This window comes from Apteryx rowi, unplaced genomic scaffold (assembly GCF_003343035.1).
Source record: "Apteryx rowi isolate R43461 unplaced genomic scaffold, aptRow1 scaffold_57, whole genome shotgun sequence".
Lineage (NCBI taxonomy): Eukaryota > Metazoa > Chordata > Aves > Apterygiformes > Apterygidae > Apteryx > Apteryx rowi.
Window position 1 is genome coordinate 1,168,441 of NW_020450838.1, and position 22,698 is coordinate 1,191,138.

The window sequence follows — 22,698 nt, forward strand, 5'->3', positions numbered from 1 at the left end:
GCCGGGAGGAGGGTGAATKTAAGGGTTACTGGGGTTAATAAGAGAAGTAACAGAAGTGGCGTGGCACAGCAGCATGTCCACTGATCCCCATTCCTCTCCCCTGTGGATCATTAGTAGGGTTTGGACTGTCAAACCTAGGGGTTGTTTCTGCTGCAGGAACAGTGCTAGCAGGAGCGTGCTGCGGGAACAGATTAAGCAAAAGGAGTAAAAACGTGATTTAGTGGCTTTCAGAGCTCTTTGTTGACAGCAGAGGAACAGAGAGGCTTCAGCCTGAATTCCTGTTCGAAAGGACTGTTTTCTCTGATGGTTGTGTGCTGTTCTTTCCCCAGGCTGCTGCCACAAACTTGTCTCTTCCCTCTCTGTCTTCACTTCCCAGATCATTGCCCCATCCTCTGCCATCTCCCACACAGTCCTTTCCATACCGTGGTGAGGTTTTCTCTTCCCTGCAGCCTCTGTGCCAGGAGGGGAACGTTGAGAGCCCATGCAGGATCCCCTGACAGCACAGTGGCCTAGATATTCAGTGGCACAGCAAATGCCGCAGCTGTCTTACACCTGTAATGGACCGTGCTCCGGTGCTGCAGGAGGTACATACGTTACTTGGTCAGCTGACAGGGAAGAGGGAGAAGAGGATGCATCATGCTCGGTTCGGGTAGCATCTTCCCAGGATTGCAGGCAGACGCCTTCGCGTTAATCGCAAAGTGTGCAAAAACTGAATCGTGCAAAGGACTTAACATGTAAGCCATTATGAGCAGGTTTTCATGCAAACGGCAAAAGGCACATGCCAGATGAAGCTCTTCCCCTTATTGCTAAGCCTCATGTCCATGTTCAAGAGCATGAAGAGACCTGAAGCATCTAAAAAATTCTTGCAATTCATTCCTTTACTTTGGATAAAACCAAACTTCTTTTTCCTTGATTTCCCTCTCCGAAATGATCAAGCCGGTTTTGTTGAAACTATTTCATGMAGCCCTCCTTCCTCAGACAAAGCACTTATCCAGAGAAGCATCTCATGTGGTAAATGTTAGCTTTATAACCAGAGGTGGTTATAAAGCATCAGGTGGTGTTAACTTCAGGTTTTGCTGCTGTCCCATCATCCAACCTTTCTAGGTTTTATTCTCATAATAAACCCTTTTGTAGCTGCTTATAATTGTACTTTTCTAGCACTCAGCCAGAGGCTGCACGTTGACTTGCAACTGTACTGCTCTGTGACTGCAGGGTGAGGATCAAGCTGAAGGAGACATCTGCTGAATTTGAACAGAGTACTTTGCTGGTCACCTGTAAAAGGTTACAAGTTTAAGAAAATGTTGTAGACAAATATTTCAACTTGAGAATGCATAAATCTGTGCGTAGGTCAGCTCCACAGGTCTCTGCAGATCATTTCATTTGACCGGTTGAAAATATTGCCGTGATTTAACTTTGAGGAATGTCTGATCCATTTATCCAGCGTGATAGTAAAGGGGAAAGAGGACAACCTTGAGTCGTTCATCTGTGTTTATTAGTACGCTACACTATCGCTCATTTTCTGAACTGGGCAGGAGGAGGCAGCTCAGGGCATCCCTGCGTAGTGTTTTTGGCGATACCCATTGCTCTCTGACCATCAGAGTACCGATTGCTCTGTACTCCTCCTCTATGCCTGTTATAACGCGCCTACAAGCAAAGAGCGGGAACGTGTCCACAGGTGAGGAACTTTGCAATTTGCCATGTGCCAAAACAGGAGCAAATTCCCGTCCCTCTGAATAAAGGGGTTTGCATTGCTTTTYGTGTTTCCTGTGTTGCGTCTTTTGTGCCTAACAGCTAGTCCACTCCTGAAAAGTTAGCAATGCTATTAAAGAACCATTATCGAGATTTTTCAGCTTGCAACAGGATACATTTTGTTACTGCCACAAGAACTGGAGAAATTTCCTATTTGTACAATACATATTAAAACATACTTCAGTTGCATGGTGAGCAATATGAACATCTCTAGTGTTTTGGTTGGTTTCAAGTGTTTTTCTTTGGGAGGTTTACATTTATTTGTAAACATGTGAGATCTTGATTTATTTTGTGTGTATTTTTTCAAGTGTTTTTAAAAAAGGCAAAATATATTTTGATTCAGACATGCTTGCATTCCTCCTCCTTTTGCATTTTTCTTGTACATTTGAGTTTCAGTCTGACTAGTAAAGAAATATTTAATGCAATATGTTTGATTGATGATTTATTGGGGTTGAAATGTGGAAGAAAAATAGAAAAAGCATGCCAAAATTGAAATGTGTTTCAGGATTTTTGCAAAAAATGCTTGTGAAAATATTCTTGTTTTCTTTGCTTTCTGTCTGAAGACATGGGGAATTACAGCTGAAAACATAGCCTCTCCAGTTTGCCTAAAACATGTTAGAGTTTTATTTTACAAAGAGAAAACAATTCTAAAGTGCAAGCTATTTACACTTTTAATTTCTGTTTCTATCCAAATACAGCTTGCTGCAATAATCAACTTCAAAGAAGAAATCAACTAGTTGCTGCTTTAATACAATAAAATATACAAGTATATCTTAGGAATTTTATATTTTTATAAATGTGTGTATGAATAAATTTTATAGAATTTTAAAATAGTTTTTATGATTTGTATAGTTTTATATAATTCCTTAGATATATGTAGATATAGACATAGTCTGCTACTTATTATACTGAGCAGTTTCAAATTTAGCGTAATGGCTATGTTGATTGCAAATCAATGTTTCAACTGTAATAATTATCAACGAGACAAAAATCAACGAGACAAAAACCTTTTTTTCCAGAAAAAGGTTACAAGAAGAATCTTTGTAAAATTGATTAATTGAAATGAATTTGTTATTCATACTTGTGATTCAAATAATTTTGCTTTCAAACCAGTCCAAGTGGCTTTCAGAGGACTGTCCCGGGCGGCGCTGGGCTGGTGCTAGCGGTTCAGTCTCCCTGTTGCAATAGCGTTGCTGCCTTATTGAGAGCAACTTATGACCATAGGTGTTTGCTTTTATAAAGTGCTTTGGAGGCTAAGCCGGCTGGAAGGCATAGGAGAAACGGGTAATATTATTTCTGTAGTTCTTCAGAAGCTAAGCAAAAAAGATAAGCAATGACTAGTGTAGATTTTAGCCTGCGGGCGGTCACGGGGCCACAGCATGCGCGGGAAAGTCGACCGCCGCGGCGGGAGGGAAAGCTGCGGCAAGCAGGTTACGCTCATTCACTAGAGGAAGGCTTTAGGTTGTGGCTCCGCTTTGGCAGTGGGGGAAGCGGGCAGAGGAATGTGGTTTTTCTGAAGCAGGGTTAAAGCAGAGGCGATATTACTGAGCTGATAGATTGAGGGACGTGGAGAGAATGGGTAAGTGTTGACTTCATAGCTGGGCTAATTTGTTCAGTGTGTAGGAGAGCCTTGGTATTAAGAACAGTTGATAGTGTTATCATGCTGCCACTGGCTCCCAACATACTGGAAATTTTCTGGACACAGGACAGGGGTGGAGTGTGGGAGGCTTGTGGTTTTGTTGTCCCTCTCTAATCTTTGTAGGGGATGAGGCCATGCCCCTCCGCACTTCACTTGTGATAGAGGCGGCAGCATAAGGTGGTGCTGGGGGTGCTCATCTCCTTGCTCCTGTAGGGCGGGGACAGTCCTATTTCACGCACGCCCCCCACCCCCGGACTTCCACTCCAGAACTTGCACGAATATTGGCAACAAATTTTATGACGCTTTTATTTGTTTTTCTCTTTTTTCCCAAGCATCCTCTTTGCAGACATAGAGGGTTTCACAAGTCTGGCCTCCCAGTGTACTGCTCAGGAGCTGGTCATGACGCTGAACGAGCTCTTTGCCAGATTTGATAAGCTAGCAGCTGTAAGTTTTCTATTATAATTCTGATATWTTTTTTTTCCTGTTGCAAGAATGATATACTGTGCTGGTTCACTGGATTTCTGTAAATATTCACTGCCCTAAAAGGCAAGCTATTACAAGCATGAAAATAAGCTGAATACTTTTCTCTCCTTTATTATTATTATTATTTTTTTAGGAGAACCACTGTTTACGTATCAAGATCCTGGGTGACTGCTATTACTGCGTGTCTGGGTTGCCAGAAGCAAGAGCTGACCATGCACACTGCTGTGTTGAAATGGGAATGGACATGATAGAGGCCATCTCGTAAGTACCGTATTCCTCGTGGAGAATTTCAGAACGAATAGCAAGCAGATTCACTTTCCAGTTAGGTCTTCCTTGCATTAATAGTTAGGCAGCCAAACCAGGGAACTGATTCCCACAAAAAGGGAGACCCACTGGAACCGGAAAACAAAACACAGTAAAGGTTTGACAGCAGAGAGAGAGATGCTTGATTCCATTACAGCCACGTGGATATCAGAACTGAATCTCCCAATGAGAAAGGCAAAGGTTATTGTAGTTAGTGGAAGTTTCATTCCCAAAGGAGAATTCGAGTGAGCTACAGAAATGTGAAATCAGAGGATTAATAATAACTTTATTAAATTGCAATCACTCTGCACTTACCTGTCTTTAAACCAGCTTCTTTCTTGCCTCGCAATTCCTGTGCTAAGCTCTCTCTTCTCTAGTTTAACTACTCCTCCTCCATGTGCCCCTGTACCAAATAGGTGAGATCCAAGACTTAATTTAGACAAATTAATTATTGAAGAAAGTCGTCATGTTGGTCAGACACTACCTGAGATACCCATGGTGTTTTTATTTTATTACCATTTATTTCCCTGTCTTTAGCTTTTCCTTTTAAAATCTGTTCTGAAACTTTGCCTGCTCCTGAGGTCAGACTAACAGTCCTGTATTTGTCCTGACTATTTCTGTCTTCTTAAAGAGTAGCGAATATACAATCCATATCTAATCCTGTTACTTGGAGGACATATTGAATATTGTTTGCATTAGACGTGGGCTTTCACATCCCAGTTCTTTCAGAATTCAGGGAAGGGAGATTATTTGGTCGTCTTGAAGGCACTGAAGTCTTTTAATTTGGTTCTGCCTCTGTAACACCTTTTTTCTGGTTATCCGTCTTGTCTTACATGTCCTCCTTTCTGGCTGCAATGTCACTGTTCTTACTGAAAGTTTAGGTACAACATTCATTCAGTTTGGAATGGTAACTGAGCTGACCTTAACATCTACCCTGTCCTTGCCTCACAGAGACTCTGCTTCTTTTTGCCTTGTTCTCTTCTAATTTTTTCTTTGTGAAAGCAACTTCTAAAGTGTTGATGGTACTAACAGAGAAGTATAAGGTCTCTTTGCAGTTTTCCTATCATTCCATTCAATAAATTGACTGAATTTCCACTTCATCGTGATAAAAACTAGAAGTACGTATTTGTTGAGCTTGATGCAGTACATCTTAATAATTATGATTTCTGCAAGGACGCAAATGCACATCCACACTTTTCAGCCTCATTTTCACAAYGCTAGTGCATAGTTTGAAAAGCAGAGTTTTCACCTAGGAGACCCCATTCAAAGAGCAGTACGCAGCAGCATTCCTTTGCTTTGTATGCAGTGTGCACTGTCAAGACTTACTATCTGTACTTTCCCAGTTTTAAACTGTGTTGCTTTGCACCAGTCTCCTTTTGGGGTTTGTATGCAAAATACAAAATAAAAGCAGTTCCAAGTAAGTTGTTTTCAATAGCCCTTGGAAGGATCCTCTGCCTTCCTTGCAAAGCACAACTAAGTAGCAGGTGAGGAGGTGTCTTGTCAAATGCTAAAAGGCATGATTCTTGGTCACCTGCCCTATGAGGGAAATACTGTGTACGTTATGTTCAACCAGAAAAGTCTCACTTTCTGCATTGTGTGGCCTGGTGAAATCCCTAGACCTTGACACATTGCTTTGTAATCACCCGCAAGGCTACGTAACACCTAGGACATCTAGACTTCGTTGTTTAACTGCAACCCACCTTACCTTGGAATAAGCATGGAGCTGAAGTGCACTAAGTTTGTTTACAAATAGCTCTTCATCAGACTTTAAAATTTGTTTCACACTTGATGTACAGTGAACGTATTTAACAACATTATCTAAATCTGGAATGTGACTCGCTGTTCTCACTGCCTTTGCTTCCCCCTCTTCCTCCTGCCCTAAGGATCAAGATAAGAGTTTTCACAATTAAGGTAACAGATATTTACTGAACATTGATTTGCAGGCTTCACCAGTGCTGGGTCCTGTCCATAGTTTTATTTTATCTGTGCACAGTAACAGCAGGGAGTGTTGCCCCGGATCAGAAAGACAGAATTATATTCACTGTACTATTGGTATAAATGGAATAAAATAAATAAATAAAGGTAGCAAAGGATATTTCATTTGTCTATAAAGGATAACCAAGCTCATTTGTTTATCTGCAAAGTCTGAAAAAAGTCATGTTCTCAACAGCTATACTGGGAGAAGGTCCCAGGTCTTGTCAGTAATGTGGCTTGGCCCAGGGTGCATGGGGTTTGTAGCACTCCTGCAGTGTGTTGTTCCTCCCACCCCGATGCTGTACACACACTGCAGCTGCAGTTTTCCTTGCAAGGGATATGGCTGCAGCTGCATTTTCATTACCCCAGTTCCTATTGCTCTCCAAGGTGATGTGGTTGAAGTTCTTTCAGTTCATAAGCCTTTGGCACCTCACCAGTATAGAGCTTCCCTTCCCTGCTACAGAGGGTGGAGGTATCTCAGCAGCTTGTTAATAAAAATAACGTCACTTCTGTGAGCAGCTAATGAAACAGGAGAAGATAGGGATTGTAAGGAGAAAGGAATTTTAAGGTATGGTAGGAGCTGTTTCAAAGAGAAATGGTCTTGAATAGTCTTGTAAGGGACACGTATTAAGCTGTGAGGAGTGAACTATATTCCAGAATTGGTCTATCTTCAATCATTCATCTTCATTAATAACTAAAACATTAATATTAAAATTGCGCTGATGTTAAGAAGATGGGAGGACTTATCTATCAAGAGGCTGTAGTTCAGAAAGGACTAGATGAACTTGAAAGCCAAATAGGTTGAAATTTGATAGGTACAAAATGCAGCTTCACACTGCAAGGAGATAACAACACATGGAAAAGTATTGTTCTGTGTGATGTAGGTGGTTTTCCCTGTGAAATGTGGATATTCTGGGAATGATGTGACCAGCAATAATAAGAAGCTGAGTTGTTCTGATGGCCTCATCAAGACTTTCCCCTACCCACATTCCTGAATATATTTTCCATGTGAACAGCCCTTGAAGTTAACTTTTGCCCTAAAAGGGCAAAACCCACAAAGTATTCCAGCAGTCATCTTGGGAGTAAGCAGAGCATCCAAGACCTCATTAAAATCAGTTTGAGTATTTGTAGCTGCCTGTTTAGAGTGACTGCAATAGATGTGGTTCTCTGGTTTGCTGCTCTGAGTGCATCTATAAAGCTCTGTTCGAGCTTTCCAACTGCAGTGGGGTATTTCACACACGTATCGTATTTCATCTGTGGAACAGCTGATGCTTGATGCCATACAGACAAATTAAGATCTCTGAAATCATTTCCTTTTACTCTTTGCAACAGGCTATTACTTTTAGTGAGGGTCAGAATCCTGGCAGGTTATGTCCAGCTTTGGTACGGAGCTCAGAGACCAGTGCTTTATTCCTTTCACTGCCCCAAAGAATTTTTTCATGAGTTCCCAACTTGACCTTAGGGGATTTACCACTAAGGATTTACCACTAGATTGGCCAGCCAGACCATCAAAGTGCAGTACAGCCTATCCATTTTTGTTTTGTCGTCCTGGTGTTGTGGATGAAGAGCACTCTGTGTATACTTGAATAATGTATAGGTCATTATGGATTTTAGAATTCTGGGTGTAAGTTTGTGCCACTGACTACAAGCATGCAGTTCTTAGTGATGTCCTTCTTTTCCCATATCTCTTTTCAGATTAGTCCGGGAGGTGACAGGAGTTAATGTCAACATGAGGGTTGGAATCCATAGTGGGAGAGTTCACTGCGGGGTCTTGGGCCTGAGAAAGTGGCAGTTCGATGTGTGGTCAAATGACGTTACGTTAGCCAACCACATGGAGGCAGGGGGCAAAGCTGGGTAAGTTGCTTTATCAAACCTGTCATGTTAATCCATATGTCATTTTGCTTCTGACACCTCATAGCAAGATCTGGAAATGAGGGAGAGAGGTTCAGGCAGTCTGTATGTCTGCCATAAAATGAACTGTGGGTGTAGCATTTTAAATGTGTACAGATGTTGGCAAGGTTATTCTGTTCCATGTCTACATGTCTTCGGTTACAGAAAATCTACCAAATCCCAAGATGGGCACATCCTTCTACAGTAAGAATTGAATTTATTCTCTATGAAACAAAGCTGATAGATACAACAGAAATTAATAGGTCTCTGTGTGAACACTAGCAGAGCTGGTCATGGTTACAGATGTGACTATGTTAATAGTGTTTGCTGGAGAGCATACCAGCTATCAGTGGATATTATAAGAAGCATTATTTTAGACTAGCTTTTTGTTTTGAAACATTCCTTTGAGAGATCAGAATCAGTTCTTTTTTACCCCTTTATGGACCAACTGAAGACTAACTTGCTGCCAAGTTGTCCCTGTGAGAAAATTGTTCTACATGCCTTTCCACATTTTCTCTGCTCTGGAAGAAAGCATAAGACTATGGTACTTCATAGGATACCTCTACAAGGTACGCTGGTACCACAGTGATTAATGTGATATAACAAACAAGATATATGCTATAGTATATATTATATGTGTCTGGTGCATATACATGTCCTTGTGAAATGCATATATTTTCTGTAAAAGATATCTGCTGTATGTTAGAGCAAAGTGAATAAAAGGATGAGTGCTTTTTTATCTAAGGAGGTACTTATAAATTGATGTGGAAGATGTTTAATATGAAAACTTCTCTTCAAGAAGATACCTCCCTTCCTGCTTCCTTTAAAATAGACAAAATCCTGCACTACATCTGTAAGAGTAGTGGCATGACTAAATAAATTGTTTCTTACTACTTGTTTGTTTTGGAACATGGGACCGGTTGGTTACAGGAACGGGCATTAAAGACAGGTAATAACTCTTCAGAGATTACAAAACCGGCTTGTCTTTTGTCTCATTCAAGGCGCATCCACATAACAAAAGCAACTCTAAACTATCTAAATGGAGACTATGAGGTGGAGCTGGGCTTCGGAGGGGAACGCAATGCTTATCTGAAAGAGCACAGTATCGAGACCTTCTTGATTGTACGGTGCAGCCAGAAACGGGTAAGAGCAAACAAACTAATGCAAGTTTTAGACACTTTTAATAGCTGGATGCCCTCCAGCACATCAAAGCAGAGTGAACACCGGTCTTTTTAGATGAATGAGGACTGTTCCTGTACAAGTTGTTGACTACCTGACCTCCAGTGACAAAAATTCCTATTTCACTTTCCTCCTCCTGAACTTCTATGTGTGTAGAAGGGGACATAGCCACCTTATTCATAAGGTTTCTGTGCAGAGCACTTTCTAGTTCTATCAAAGAATCTGTCCTCAGTTGTTTTCAAAATCATTGTGAGAATGTTGTTAATACAGATATATTTTTTTCAATTAAATATAATGCTTGTGCAAGTTAGATTGCAATAGGAAGCAATAGATTGAAAACACAAAGATCTCTGTAGTATCAGAGTACAGACAGAGGTGCTTTTGCCCACCTGCTCACCGTGTTGCCACAAACACAAAGCTCCCTATTTAGGGCAGTTCTTATCATCGCTTTTCAGGGTCTGTTTCTGATGATGGGAAGATTTGGACGGCCACTGTGGCGATGGGATGAGATCATACCCATTGGTATGAAATGAGTCAAGCTACACAGAATAAGACTACTGGGGCACTACTGATTTGAGCTTGAGTCAAGTCAAACTCAGATGGACTTCAGCTAATAAATCTTCTTTTTGAAGTGACGCTGCCCATAACACAAATTAGGCTTATGTTATCGCTAGTTTGTATTCTTTCAAATAACGGTAGACCTTAAGACCAGAAAATGACCTTTTTGCTCATCTRGTTGGGCCTACCCAGTAATGTTTCTGTAAGGCATTTCTGCATCATAGACACTGCATTGTCATTCAAAGTACTGGCAGGCATATAAAGGTTGGCCTGAACTCAAAAATCATTTCAAATGTTTCTGAATCTAAGACCAATTAAACCTTCCCACAGCCATAAATATGGCTACCATGAGATTAAATGCATTAGTGTTTGTGACATGTTCCAATAGCATGGTTCCTATGAATAACTGTAACACCTATATAGAAATTGTTTGCTACCATTTCCTCATTTTCTGAGAGAATGAGAGAATGGAAGCCTCAAATCTCCTTAATGGATATTGTGTAAAAAATCTCTAAGAAAATCCCATATCATCTGTTAAAGAAAGAGGCTGATGTTTTGGTTTTTATCTGCTCATGAGATAAATCTCATTAACAATTGTCAAACTTCAAAAGAGGATTAGGACTTGCAGTGCAAGATTATTGTTTCCTGAGCATCGCTGCCTGTCAGTGGGCCAGCTGATGTTTGTGCCTAAAACACCTCTTCATTGCTGGGTACATTCAGGAACATAAAGCAAAAGAGCCTTATGGCCAGGGCCCATCTTCAGGGGTGGAGAAGTTATATTGACTTGTTGAATCAGGAGCATGCACTCGCATGTCCTTGCGGAGGACTGAAGGTCTCTGTTGAGAGAAGAGGAACGCTACGGTGGACGCCAGGATTCTGCTCCTTGTGTAAACAAAACACTCAAAAACAGARACCTAGAACACTTGGGACTTGATTTAGTTTTTTAACCCAGGGCCGTCTTGTGACTAGGAGACTGGACAGAGACTCAGGAGAGATCTGGATCCCATTCCAGACTTTGATTTTGGGGAAGTCACATCTTTGTGCCTTGGTCCTCCATGTGTAAAATAAAAATGTTCTCCGCCTCCCTTCATTCTTTCACTACTTTATCTGTATTTATTAGAGCTTTATTACACAATGTAGCCCTTAACTGCAGTTTCTTGGCACTACTATAATGCTGCTCTCACATGCTGCATCCGAGTAATTAATAACTGGGACATGCACCTGGCTTAGGTAATTACTGTACTGAAGAAATTGCTACCCAAGGTCATGGATATTAGTGTTTAGAGTTTGAGTAACTCCTGATTTGCCCATTCTAGTACTGCAACTTTTTTTGCTCCTATAGCCATTTTCTATCCCTTTGTGAATAGTTTAAAGTTCTCTCCCTCTTTAAAAACTCATTTTAACATGATAGGAAGCTCAGAAGTGAAAAAAAGCTTTCTCCTGTAGCCAACAGTCTCCCTTGAATATTTTGCTAGATGCTAGGCAAAGTTCTAGCACTTCACTTTTTCCTTCCTTTCCTTCTTGATTTTAATGACTTTCTTGTGATGTGTTTAGCCAGGTTTTCATTTGAGTCTGTTCCAGTAAAAGCCATAAAATGTTCACCTAGCTTAGTAATGGGTTCCTGTGAGTCGTGTCTGGGTTCCTGCTATCCTTATACACAAGCCCCAGGATTCACAGAAGGGAGCTCGGCATGTGTGCCATCATGATCTGGGCTAGTGGCAGCTCTTCTGTTGGAGAAAACATAAATCATCTCTTACTTAATTGTTTTCTTCTTGGGCCCAGATAATGGCAGGTTAAAATTTTCCTGCACCCTGTGCTTGTTCTATTCACATGGCTTCAATTCTGGTCGGCTGGTTGTTTTTCTGAGTGGAAAAGAAAGTTGTTGTTTTTTTTTTAATCTTGGCCCTTCCCGGGGCATTGGTTATATCAGGTTCCCATAAGAATGGTTTTTGGTGGGTGCTTTGGTAGGTGATTTTCAATTGGATTCTGATTTCTGCAAGGTGATAAAGATATCTTAACACCTCCTTTGCTCAGGCTGCCAGTTGCCTTTCTGTCCACTGCAGTGTCKGCGCATTTCATGCAGAGAGTGACAGGGCTTGTCCCTCTCTAGCTAACTAATTAACAAGTCTGCTCTCAACTTCCAAACAACATTATTAGTTCTTCAGTTCAAGCAGTACAAGCTCACGCTGGAGGGTCTTATCTTCAAATCCTTCTGTTAGCTCAAGTGGGATAAGTTACATCTGCATCGTGCTATGCAATTCTGATGCCTTTTCAGAAAGCACAAGATGCTTAGCTGCAACTGGAGTTGGGATAGTGCTTTCATCTTATTTAGCTGTGACTTCCTGAAACACTGACCTTTTGGGGCTCTTATTTCTCGTGCTTGGTCTCTGCATTTGGTAGAGTTTGAATTTCAAACAGATCTTACATCTGCACGTTCTGGTAAAATCAGTCAGTGGGAAAATATTCTTACTGCCTTCAGCAGATGGCTGTTCATACCTTAAGTCAGCCATGAATGGGGCATTGAATGTTTTTTAATATATGGACCATCAGACTTTTTCATAATTCTTTCCTTTATATGTAGTGAGTAAATTCCATTGAAAAGCTCAATGAACTGGAATAATTATTAATATGTATATAACAAAATGAGTTTAAAGAATACAAAATAATGGGAGCAGAAATTCAGTTTAATTAAAGGTGTATGCTAGAGGATCTAATTCACATTGAGGATAATTCGCGTTATCCCAATAGATGACCTAATTAACTGTTTGTCTGAGCTATTCTTCAGTTCACATAGGCATATCAGGTCCCTCAGTCCCATAGCCGTCGAAACCCACCAATATCAGTTCAAATGAATGCATAAAATGTAACAGCATGTGCTGTCATACCCTTTCTGCTTACTGTTTGCTATGGGGAATCATAACTTTGAATTTCCTTTTTTGTTTGTTTGACTTTTTCAGCCATTAAATGACTTCGTGTTAATGCCATTTCTTTGGCACGGAGTAAATGGGAGGAACATTTATCTAATATTTTTGTTCCAGGAACTCTCACGTGTTTCGGACTTGCTGCTTCTTTGGAAATAGCTTTTTTTCCTTCTTAAAGATGCTGTTAACTAAAATATATTTAGTTGAGTTTCAGGAAAAAAATAGCTAAATTTTGGTCGCTCAGCCTTTAAAATAGCATCTCCAGAGCTGAAAAAAGTCCTGGCTTACTTTCTGATACGCAGAAAGATCTTTTTCTATTGAAAGAGAATAAACAGTAGAAATTCAAAATCTGGTTTGTTCAGAYTTCTCTCTCCTCATCTTTCTCCCTCCTAAACCTGCTTTTTACCTTTCTATTTGCTCTGTCCTCTGATGCTGCTGCACTTATGAGTAAGCACTTGCTTGTGTAAAAGGCTTCTTGGATACCCCAGAGAAGTGCAGGAGTCACTTCATTATTCCAGTGCTGTGTTCCCCCAAATAAAAGCTGTTTTTCTTTTTTTTGAAAACACAGGTCCAAAGGTGCAAAGTTGTTTTTCTTGCATTTATTTTCACTTTCTTAAACTAAGATTATAAGGAGATGATTAAAAATATGAAACAGTCTTAACTATGTGATTCCCATGCATTTCATTGCAATGTAAACCTACATGTCTGTGGATATCATTTATAAATCAACACTATCTTCTACCTTGCTGTTCCTCAAAGCAAGTAAGAAATGCAAAGATACATATGAGCTACAATGAAGACAGGAACATGGAAGGAAAGAATCTCTTGGGCCAGCAAACGTACATCAGTGCTATTGAAGGCAATATGTATATCAGATAATTCTTGTCATAAGTTTAGCAGGCTCCACCATAAAGGTCCGCTCAATCTTCTGCTGTGGTTTGTTTGCTCCCATTAACGCTAACAGAGGGCTGTTTTAGGATGTGATTGCTCTGAYGTCTGAGAACATCCTTTAATCTCCAGTTTATATTTATTCATCTCCAACTGTCACCTATTGTTTTGTGTCAAAGTTTTCTTATAGCTTGAAATCGCCTTTTTGTGGTGCTTTCTTTCCTAAAACTATTCTTTTACAGACTTCAATCGTATACCTTCTCTACCTCTCAACCTTTTTTTCTTCCTCCTCCAATCTTTTCTCACAATGAAAGCTGTCTATTTTCCTGGTCATCAAAGGAAACCTTTACTTTTTGCATAGCTCCATTACCCTGGTGTCTCATAGTTATTCTGTGATGAACTAATGTGATAACTAATAGTTAACTGAAGTTTCTGACTGAAGTCTTTAAATGAATGATCTTGCTTTTTCTACATTTGAATGTCTCAAGTCCCATTTCTATTATTCCAGTCCTCAAGTATCCAGTGCTATCTAATATTGCTTTTTTCTTATGTATCAGATACTACCTCTGCTTCTCTCAGTAGCAAAGTCCATCATTAATTCACTTTCTGCCAGATGGGATGAGGAAAAAATTAAACAAAATCTGCCCTAAGACTGATCCTTGAGTAACTCTACCACCAGCTTTCATCCAGCCTGATACTTCCTCACTCAAAACCACCTCTTGCCTTTCCACTATAAACCAGCTCTTTGCCCAACTTCTTTTTCCCCATCTGTGTTATCCACTAACCTCCAGCACGGCACTCTGTCAAATGTTCTGTGGAAAAAACAAGGCCAGTGAGCTACTGTATTTCTGTTGTTTAGAAAATCTTGGATGCTCTCAAGGCTGTTAATCCAAGCCCAGCATTTGCAGTTCTGTGTCACGATCTCTAATTAAATAGCTATTAAAAGTGTCTGTTACCAGAACTGAAATTGCGTTTGGCAGTTGTGCAGAGATCTGGGATGGAGGTTGTCCTTTTTACTTCAGCACATTACACTTCAGTTTTGCTTCCAACTTAGCCATATTTTCCGTTTCATAACACTGCTCCTATGATCCCTCTTCTCTTTTCCTTCTACTGTGGTGGTGGTGACTATCTGAAAAGAGAGACAATCTGTTCCTTCAGTTCTAGATGGATGTAGCTTTTGTAATCTCTGTTATCCTCATTTTATGGGGTGACTTCTGTCCTTATTCACTGTTTTATAGCTGAAGTAGCATTTCAGCTATCTCAGTCTGGAGACTCTCACTTTTTTTCATTTGTTTGGGATATATATTCCTTTTGRGTTTAGTACCTTAGCATGGAAGAAACAAGAATTCTCCAAGGAGGTCTTTGCCCTTCCTCCATTACTAGCTTTGCATCTTCATTCTCTGTCTGGAAAGTCGATGTTTCCAGATAGACAGAGAATTATCGGCTAGAATTGCTAAGACTATTACCACATCTGTTTTGATACCCAAACTTAACCCTGAGGCTTTCTAGTGGATTAGTCAGAAGAACTTCTTCATCCTTCTCCAAAGTCATTTTGACCCAATCTGGCTTTATTTTATTCATGTCATCCTTTTTTTTTTTTTTTTTTTTTAATTTACCTTGCATCCTGTAGAGTTCCTAACACACAGTGCTGTACCCCACTTCCTCCAATTTTGTATGTATCCTTCTGGAAAAATGCACTTTACTCAAAACTTCTGTCCCAGTCATTACTGCTGTTCTGTGATACATACACTCTATGTATCACAATATTCAGTTTAATTATCCTTATAATATCCAATAGTACAAATTCTCATGTTGCCCAAGTTTCTGGAGTTTGTATAGAAGCATGTAACCTGGGTGGTTATTGAGATGTTTCTGCTCTTTCTGCTCTGCTGCGTTAATTAATTTCCAGAAGCTTCACAACTGCTCTTCTAATCAGTTCTAATAACTGATAAAAGCTTTAGTCTGAGAACGGTGGAAAAGTATGTCTTTGGAGGAGTGGGAAAGTGATCTGTGTTTAAGGGAAATAGGATTTTAATAGCAAATTAGGTTTGCAGTTAATTCGATTGTCCTGAAAATTGTCAGAAAACTGGGGAAATGCTATGTGTTGAACACAAGTGGGAACTAAATGTGACTGTCAACAGGTTAGCAATAATGCTGACTAAACACAGTGTGCTGACTGCACAAAGTAGGGAAACTGAAAAAATGTTTATTCTTCTTTAATGTGTTTCATTTGCAGTAAATATGGGTGTTTCTTTTAACAATAGTAAGTACACAACAATTTCAGGAAGAATTGTTGATGGTGGCCTTAAAACAGCTCAACAAACTTTGGCCGTAACTCCTAGAAAARCAATTCTTATTCTTTTCTAAATAGTGTCCTGGAACTCCATCCAGCTGAAGAAACAGAGTGGTCATTTAAATGTTGTGCATGTGAGTCTCCTAAAACTTCATCAGTCTAATGTGATGATTGCTAGATTTAACAACTTTAATCACAATTCAGCCAGGTTCCATTAATGTAGATTTATGAAGGCAATGGTTTGCAACATGTATCATTGCAAGAAATGTCTTGATGTCCTATTGACATGTGGGTGACCACATAGGACATCAAGGCAATTTCAGGAATAATATATATAGCTGAATCAGAAATGTCTGATCCATGCTCATATTTCACTGCTTTGTTGCACTGATAGTCATCACATATGTTGCAAAATCTTATCATACACTGTAAAAAAGTAACATGGGCATGCCTGATGCCATCGATCAGTATAAGAAAATCCCAGCTATTTCTGCAGTTTTGCTATAGTATTGCTGTAGCTCAGTGTGTGGGAACCAGTGATGGGAACAAAATAAAACCTCTGGGAATAAGATTTACAGTCTCTTTGCGAGTCCAGATTTGAAAAGTTCCCACAGCATCTTTTGGAGTTTAGCCATGTCAAATTTGAAAAACTCATTACTGTCAGAAAGTTCTGTACCTGCTCCTGTTGTTGGTAGTATCTATGATGAGGAGGACTGAAAGGTATCACCTATTCCTTCTCTTTATTCTTTCCAGTTTTCTTATGCCTTAGGTAGCACTGTGCGCAAGTTGTCCTCATGCTGTCCTTTAACCAGGAAGAAGCAAAGTGAGGATCTTCCTAAATTTCCATAGAGGAACTATGAATTTTTTAATTCTTCATTGTTAGAATTTCTTTTTTTCATGATCCACTGAACAAGTGATCTTGCAGAAAATAACTTGGTTCAACTTTTAAAAATGTCAAGTTGTAAAAAAAAATGTTTGATATGAGTACTGATACGTTAAAAACAAAGTCCCTTTGCTCAAGATAATATAGTAGCATAGTATGTTATTTGGGAAAGCAAAAAACCACTATCCCTATGTATATATTTTAATCTGATTGGAAATAGTGCTGAAACGTGGTTCACAATTCTGTRTAAACTGTTTAAAAGGTAAAGGGGGAAATACTGCTAGAGTTCATGTAGCCATGGATAATTTATGGTGCTTGATGTCATGGTTAGAAATGATCTCAGAAGTGTATGTTTACCCCTTTGTCCCAGCCTTACCTCAACCCAGATGTGTCAATAAATGTGTTCCTACTGTATGAGGTCTTTTATTCCCTTCAAATTAATTAAGTGATTGACATGAAGTAGAAGTAATGTCTCAGAGTCACCCAGCACTAGTTTTGACTAGTTTTTGAAGCAGGTAGATAGTTTACTTGCTGGCTGAGAGGGTTTAGTGCATCTGCTTGAAGTTGTCATTAAAGCTTTTCTCAAATTCCAACCAAATTTGCTAAGGCTGACTTCCTGCTGGAATGTTTTTAGTCATGGGGGAAAATCTGTTGTATGTATCTTTTATCATCTGTTGAGGTAAAAGCATTTGTAATGTAACCAAATAGCTTTGCTTTTATAGGTCCCCAGACTAGCTTTATTGTCTGGGTTTTTTGATTGCTACTGGTTGAAAACCCTTCACTAAGCTGTAATAAAATGGACAGGCAGCATCACTTTTAATACTGAAAACAATATATATTTTCTTGTAGATAATGGATCTATATTTTCTACCAGTTTTCTGGCATCATATGATATATTAAAAAAAAAAGCTTAATTATGGAAAAGGGATTGCATCTAAAATGCTACAAATGATTTGAGAGACCATAACGTGCTGTGACTTTTAAAAAACAAAACCTCAAACCACCTCGAATCTGAACATCAGCTTTGCATCGCATTTGTGTATTTTTAGAAATGTTTAAAAGGCAGCTCTCCTGGAGGTTATCCAGTGGCTCTGTCATGATTGCTCATGTGAAATTCGTCTGGTGCCGAGGGATCAAGTTTTCAGCGCTTCGGGATGATGAAGCAGTGGTGGGTTGGATGCGGGGAGGAGGCTGGCTTGATAGGCGCTTGCAGACCTGGGGGCATGCCACGTGGGAGCACCCACCAGCCTTTCCGGCAAGCTTCCCGGGAGCTGGCAGTTCCCTTGGGCGATTCCTTGGCGCTCTTTCACAGCTCAGGTGACTGCTAACAGGGCATCAAGTTTCCTCAAAATCCTGCAGCTGCTTCTGGCTGGGTGGGAAAAGAGCTTTGTTGGTAGCCCAGGGCTGCGGTGACCACAACGGCATGTCGTCACGGGGCTGGTCAGGTGTCCGGCGCTGGTCTCCCATCGCAAGTGGCACCGTGTCCCCGGCTCGTGGTCGGGAAGCCCGCAGGACTGCGCGGGAGGACAGCTGGTCCCTGCGTGGGGAGCATGCAGACTCGTGGGAAATGCTGTCATTGGAGCTGTCTCCTCTTTGCAAGGAAAGAGATGATGATTTCCCATGGTTGTCAGTCAGGCACTGAATCTGAACAGGCTTTTTCTTCTATTAAAAAAAAGAAAAAAGATTAAAGCAGTATAGCACTTGACAGTTAACTCTCTGGTTACCATCGAAATAACACCAGGTATTTTGCAGACTCCTGACAGGTACACGTTACAGCGAGTGGCAGGGAATCAAAGTAAATAGGTAGGGAAAGCAGACTCCAGGCAAAAATAGATGCAGACCAACCTGTATTTTCATACAGAACTTAAACCATTATTCAGGTGTCTGAACACCTTCTGAAATCCAAAATTAACTGTTATGTCTAACTTCTTCAGTACTTCCATGGAAGCAGGCAATCTCTTGAAAAAAGCTTGATCTCTCAAACTAATAAATAGCCAAGTTTTAGATATCAGCACTGTCTGATCCTTCAAGCTTTCCAAAGTTTGTCTCTCTTCAGTAAGGATGTGGCAATTGCTGCCCCTCTGCCTTGTAGGGCAGCACAGCTGAATCACACAGTCCTCATGGAGCAAACCTCTGGGAGCAGTCCATGCTAAAGATCGAAGGGTTTCGCTGTGTACAGCAAACTCCTGTCTTTCCATAGAAAACATTCCACGTGGAAGATTGCCCATCTTTTTAAACTAGAGAATACATTCAAAGTAAGGAAGTAGCCAACCTATTTTGTGGCCTAATTACATGTTGCACTTCTGCTTTTTTTTTTTTTTAACTGAGATTGAGCTTGAATAAAAGCTTTCAGTCAGATGCTGTGCAAACTTTGCAATAAGCTCAATTTACAACCACAATTCAAAACCATCTCTAATAACAAAACCAAAGACCCTGCCTGAAATTCAGGAACGTTGCTGCCAATGACAAAATTTGTGGCTAGCGTTAGGGGAGAGAGAGACAATTTTATCACACACTTGCAGCATCGTTATCCTTAGCACTTACACAGTAAAGTTGTTTGCAAGATTTATGTTCTCTCCTTGTCTCCTCTGGAAAGGTGTTCTGTTTTTGCAAGTGTGGAAAGTGACCTGCAGAGAAAGATGTTCTTTATTCCCATAGTTTCACAGTTCCTATTCTCTAATTGGATCTTTCTGCATGTCCTTGAATCCTTTGTGTTGTGTCGCTTGCAAACACAGCAATTTTTTTTTCCCTGTTATTATTTCCTATCTGAAATGATTCAGTTTATTTAAAAAAAAAAAAAAAAAGAAATGGACGTCTCTCAGTTTTGGAATGTTCTCTGTGTTTGCACAGGTTATGGTGGTGGTTCAAAACAAGCAAATGAGTAAAATGGTGGGCACCACTTAGGGGAAGTCTTTTAAATTTTTTTCCCGTGTAGGTATGAAGAGAGAGAGCAATGATCACCTTGGCCTGCTCCTGGTCAGCAGCCATTTCATAAAGTTCAGGAGATCAGAAATGAGAGGTGCTTGGAGAATGACTGGCACATAAATGTTTCAAAAATGATTCTCCATTTCTTTCTTACTTGTGTTTCAGAAAGATGAGAAAGCCACAATAGCCAAGATGAACCGTCAGCGCACGAATTCCATCAGCCATAACCCGCCACACTGGGGTGTTGACCGGCCCTTTTATAACCACCTCGGAGCTCACCAGGTCTCCAAGGAGATGAAGAGAATGGTAATGCCTTGCTTTATGGTCATTAATTACAGTTCTTCTTAATACAGTGTTATATATCCCCCCTGCTTTGTCTGAAGGTTTTTGCAGCCTTGAGGGCATTTTCCAAATGGCGGTGGTATATTCTACTTTGACTGCAGAAGTAATAACTGGTACATCCGGAGGTGAGTGTTTGTGAGATGAGGCCCAAGGTTGTTTGAAAGGGGAAGCGAGGCAGAATGGCACAAAGAGAGCTCTTTTGTTTGACTTGTCCCGTGTTCTGAAAACTGATCCAGGCTGGTCGAGAAGCCTTGATTATCTACAAAAACTCCTCAGTAACCCCAGCATTCAAATAGCAGAAGACATACAATTCAACTAGTCCGTAATGGACTTTAGCACCTGCAGAGATCTCTTATTTGCATTGTAACAGCTAGATGCCATGCACTTTCTGTAAGCTACACGTCCATATATACTCATGGGTCTACAGGAACCTTTCAGGAAAATGGCAGCTCTGTCACATGAATTATGTGAGATGCTACCGTATTTAACTCTTGACAATACATTCTAAAGTATATGGACTAATTGACCTAAGATAGCAAGTTTATTCATTTCTTGCTTATACCCTTCATTCCTTCTAAATTAAAATAGGTAAGTAGCTGGTAACTAGCACAATCAGACTGGGAACACTTTTATGGCTCATTTTAGGTAAAGTTGGAGATGATGAGATCTTTGTTTCATCTTCAATAAAGATGAAGAAAAGAGAGTTTCAGTTATGATAGGCATTTTGTAATAATAATAATATTTATCATCTCTATAATAACTCCCATAATCAGATTGCTCTTTGAGCATTAGCTTGTTAATCTTTAGTCAAAGTTCTAAACAAATGAATTCCCTTTAACATTCTGTATGTCAGGATAATGTAGGACAAAATTAAAATATATTTACCTTGGTCACACATGGGGATGTTTTTCAGATTGGAAATGTCATAACCATTTGGGGATTGCAAATCACATTCTGTTAGTTATTTTGCATGCACAATATATAGCTGCATATCCAGCTTGGAATTCACCCACTGAGTTTGCAGGATTTTTGTGTTCCCTCTGCAGTTTATTAGGGATGATTGAAAGTTGGAGTCCTTCTGCAAACAGTTTATCACACTGTTTTGACACTTCATACACAGTCAGAAGTGGGTATTTCTTGCCCATTTTCTTGCCCATTTCTTGCCCAATGTCAAGATTCTGCTCCAGTTCACCAAGGCCCTAGAGGTGTTCAAAGAACTTTTTAACTTGAGATTCACCTCCACAGCTTTAACGTTTTTCAGCCTAGCTATAAGGCACTCACTGCATATGGTGTATTCTAATGGGAAATGCTGGCACATTTATTAATAGTTGGTGCTAATATTATTCAATCATAATATTATTTTACAATGCTAAGCTGAATTTCTTAATTTCCATAGCAATGCTTCTTTCCTTTCTCAAATYTTCAAATGAGGGTTTCTGACATAAGCATACAGATCTGTGGAAGTGTGCATTTTTTATGTGGGCTTTTCAATAGGGTGCACTCAATAGGCGTGACATTATTAGGAGAGCCTAATCACACTAGCAGATAATTATAAGTTTCTTTGAATAGCTTTTAAGGAGTTCTTGTATCCTCCTGTTCAGAAACAAGGTGTGAGCATGCCAAATGGTATTGTGCTTCTTGGTGTTAATTACAGTTCGCTATGTCTAGCTGGTTATTCAGTTGGAAAAACATAATTATTTATCAAAATATCAAGCTGAGTTCTGAAAACTTTGCTGCCCATTGCTGGTAGGAGGAAAAGATTCTCTTCTTTTTTCTTTCCTTATCTTGAACCCTTTCTTGCAAAGGTATTTACCTTTTTATGAAATCAGCTGCTCAGAAAGTCTTTCCTGGTCGGTAGGCTTATGTTACCTTTTGTAGCAAGCTCTTCTTGGAGAGGCTGATGTTGTCTGTGTTGAATGGCTCAGGCTTCTTTCTGAACACCAATTTAAACCTGATTTAGATATATTATTACTTATTCTCAGCTAGACTTTTTGTTGTTCTTTGTGTACCTTTTTTTAAATCTGCTATTTGCAGCATTTCCTACTGATGTATCTTTGAGACGCTACGGTCAAAGCTAAAACATGCTGCTCTCCATGCAATAGAGACCATTTTAACATCTGCTAGGTGGATATTTTATTGATTAGATCATATGAGCAATTTCTCTTTCTCGGTTCTCAACTCTTTCTCTGTCTTTGGATTAATTAAGTGCTGATTTAAATTTGCTTTTCCTTGCACCACCCAGCCTTGCATAGTATGACTTTATTTATATGTACTCTCTCACATTGTGTTACACAGTTGCTGTGTGTGCTTAAACCTGTCTATACATGTATGCTATCTACAGACTGCCTGCTCAGAAATACAAAATACAAACCAACAACAGGGGAGSCGAGCTACAAAGGCTTTTTCAGCACTCCTCTGGGATGGCATCTCATTGATCTTGATAAGCAGCACCGGCTTTCAAAGCTCCTGAAAACGTGCTCTTTGTTCCACTTCACCCACCTTTCTCCAGCCCTCCTGTATGCAATTATATGTAGCCTTTTCTCTTGGGAACTACGGACGTGTAAGGTTGGATTAGTCCAGGAAGTATGCCGAAGGCAAGAAGTGCAACTTTGCCTTTCTCTTTAAAACCTGAAGCTCTTTAGCCTTCTAATTTTGAAACAGGAATTTATAA

The 22,698-nt window shown here is 39.9% G+C and overlaps 1 protein-coding gene across 1 annotated transcript in view; it reads left to right on the plus strand.

Annotated features, from left to right (window-relative positions):
• Window positions 1-22,698, plus strand: part of ADCY5 (adenylate cyclase 5) — a 224,179-nt gene that overhangs the window by 156,321 nt on the left and 45,160 nt on the right. The window contains exons 4-8 of the mRNA XM_026082174.1: window positions 3,721-3,832; window positions 4,005-4,132; window positions 7,844-8,002; window positions 9,040-9,181; window positions 19,851-19,991. Coding sequence (XP_025937959.1) covers window positions 3,721-3,832; window positions 4,005-4,132; window positions 7,844-8,002; window positions 9,040-9,181; window positions 19,851-19,991 — 682 coding nt within the window. The remainder of the gene's footprint in view (window positions 1-3,720; window positions 3,833-4,004; window positions 4,133-7,843; window positions 8,003-9,039; window positions 9,182-19,850; window positions 19,992-22,698) is intronic.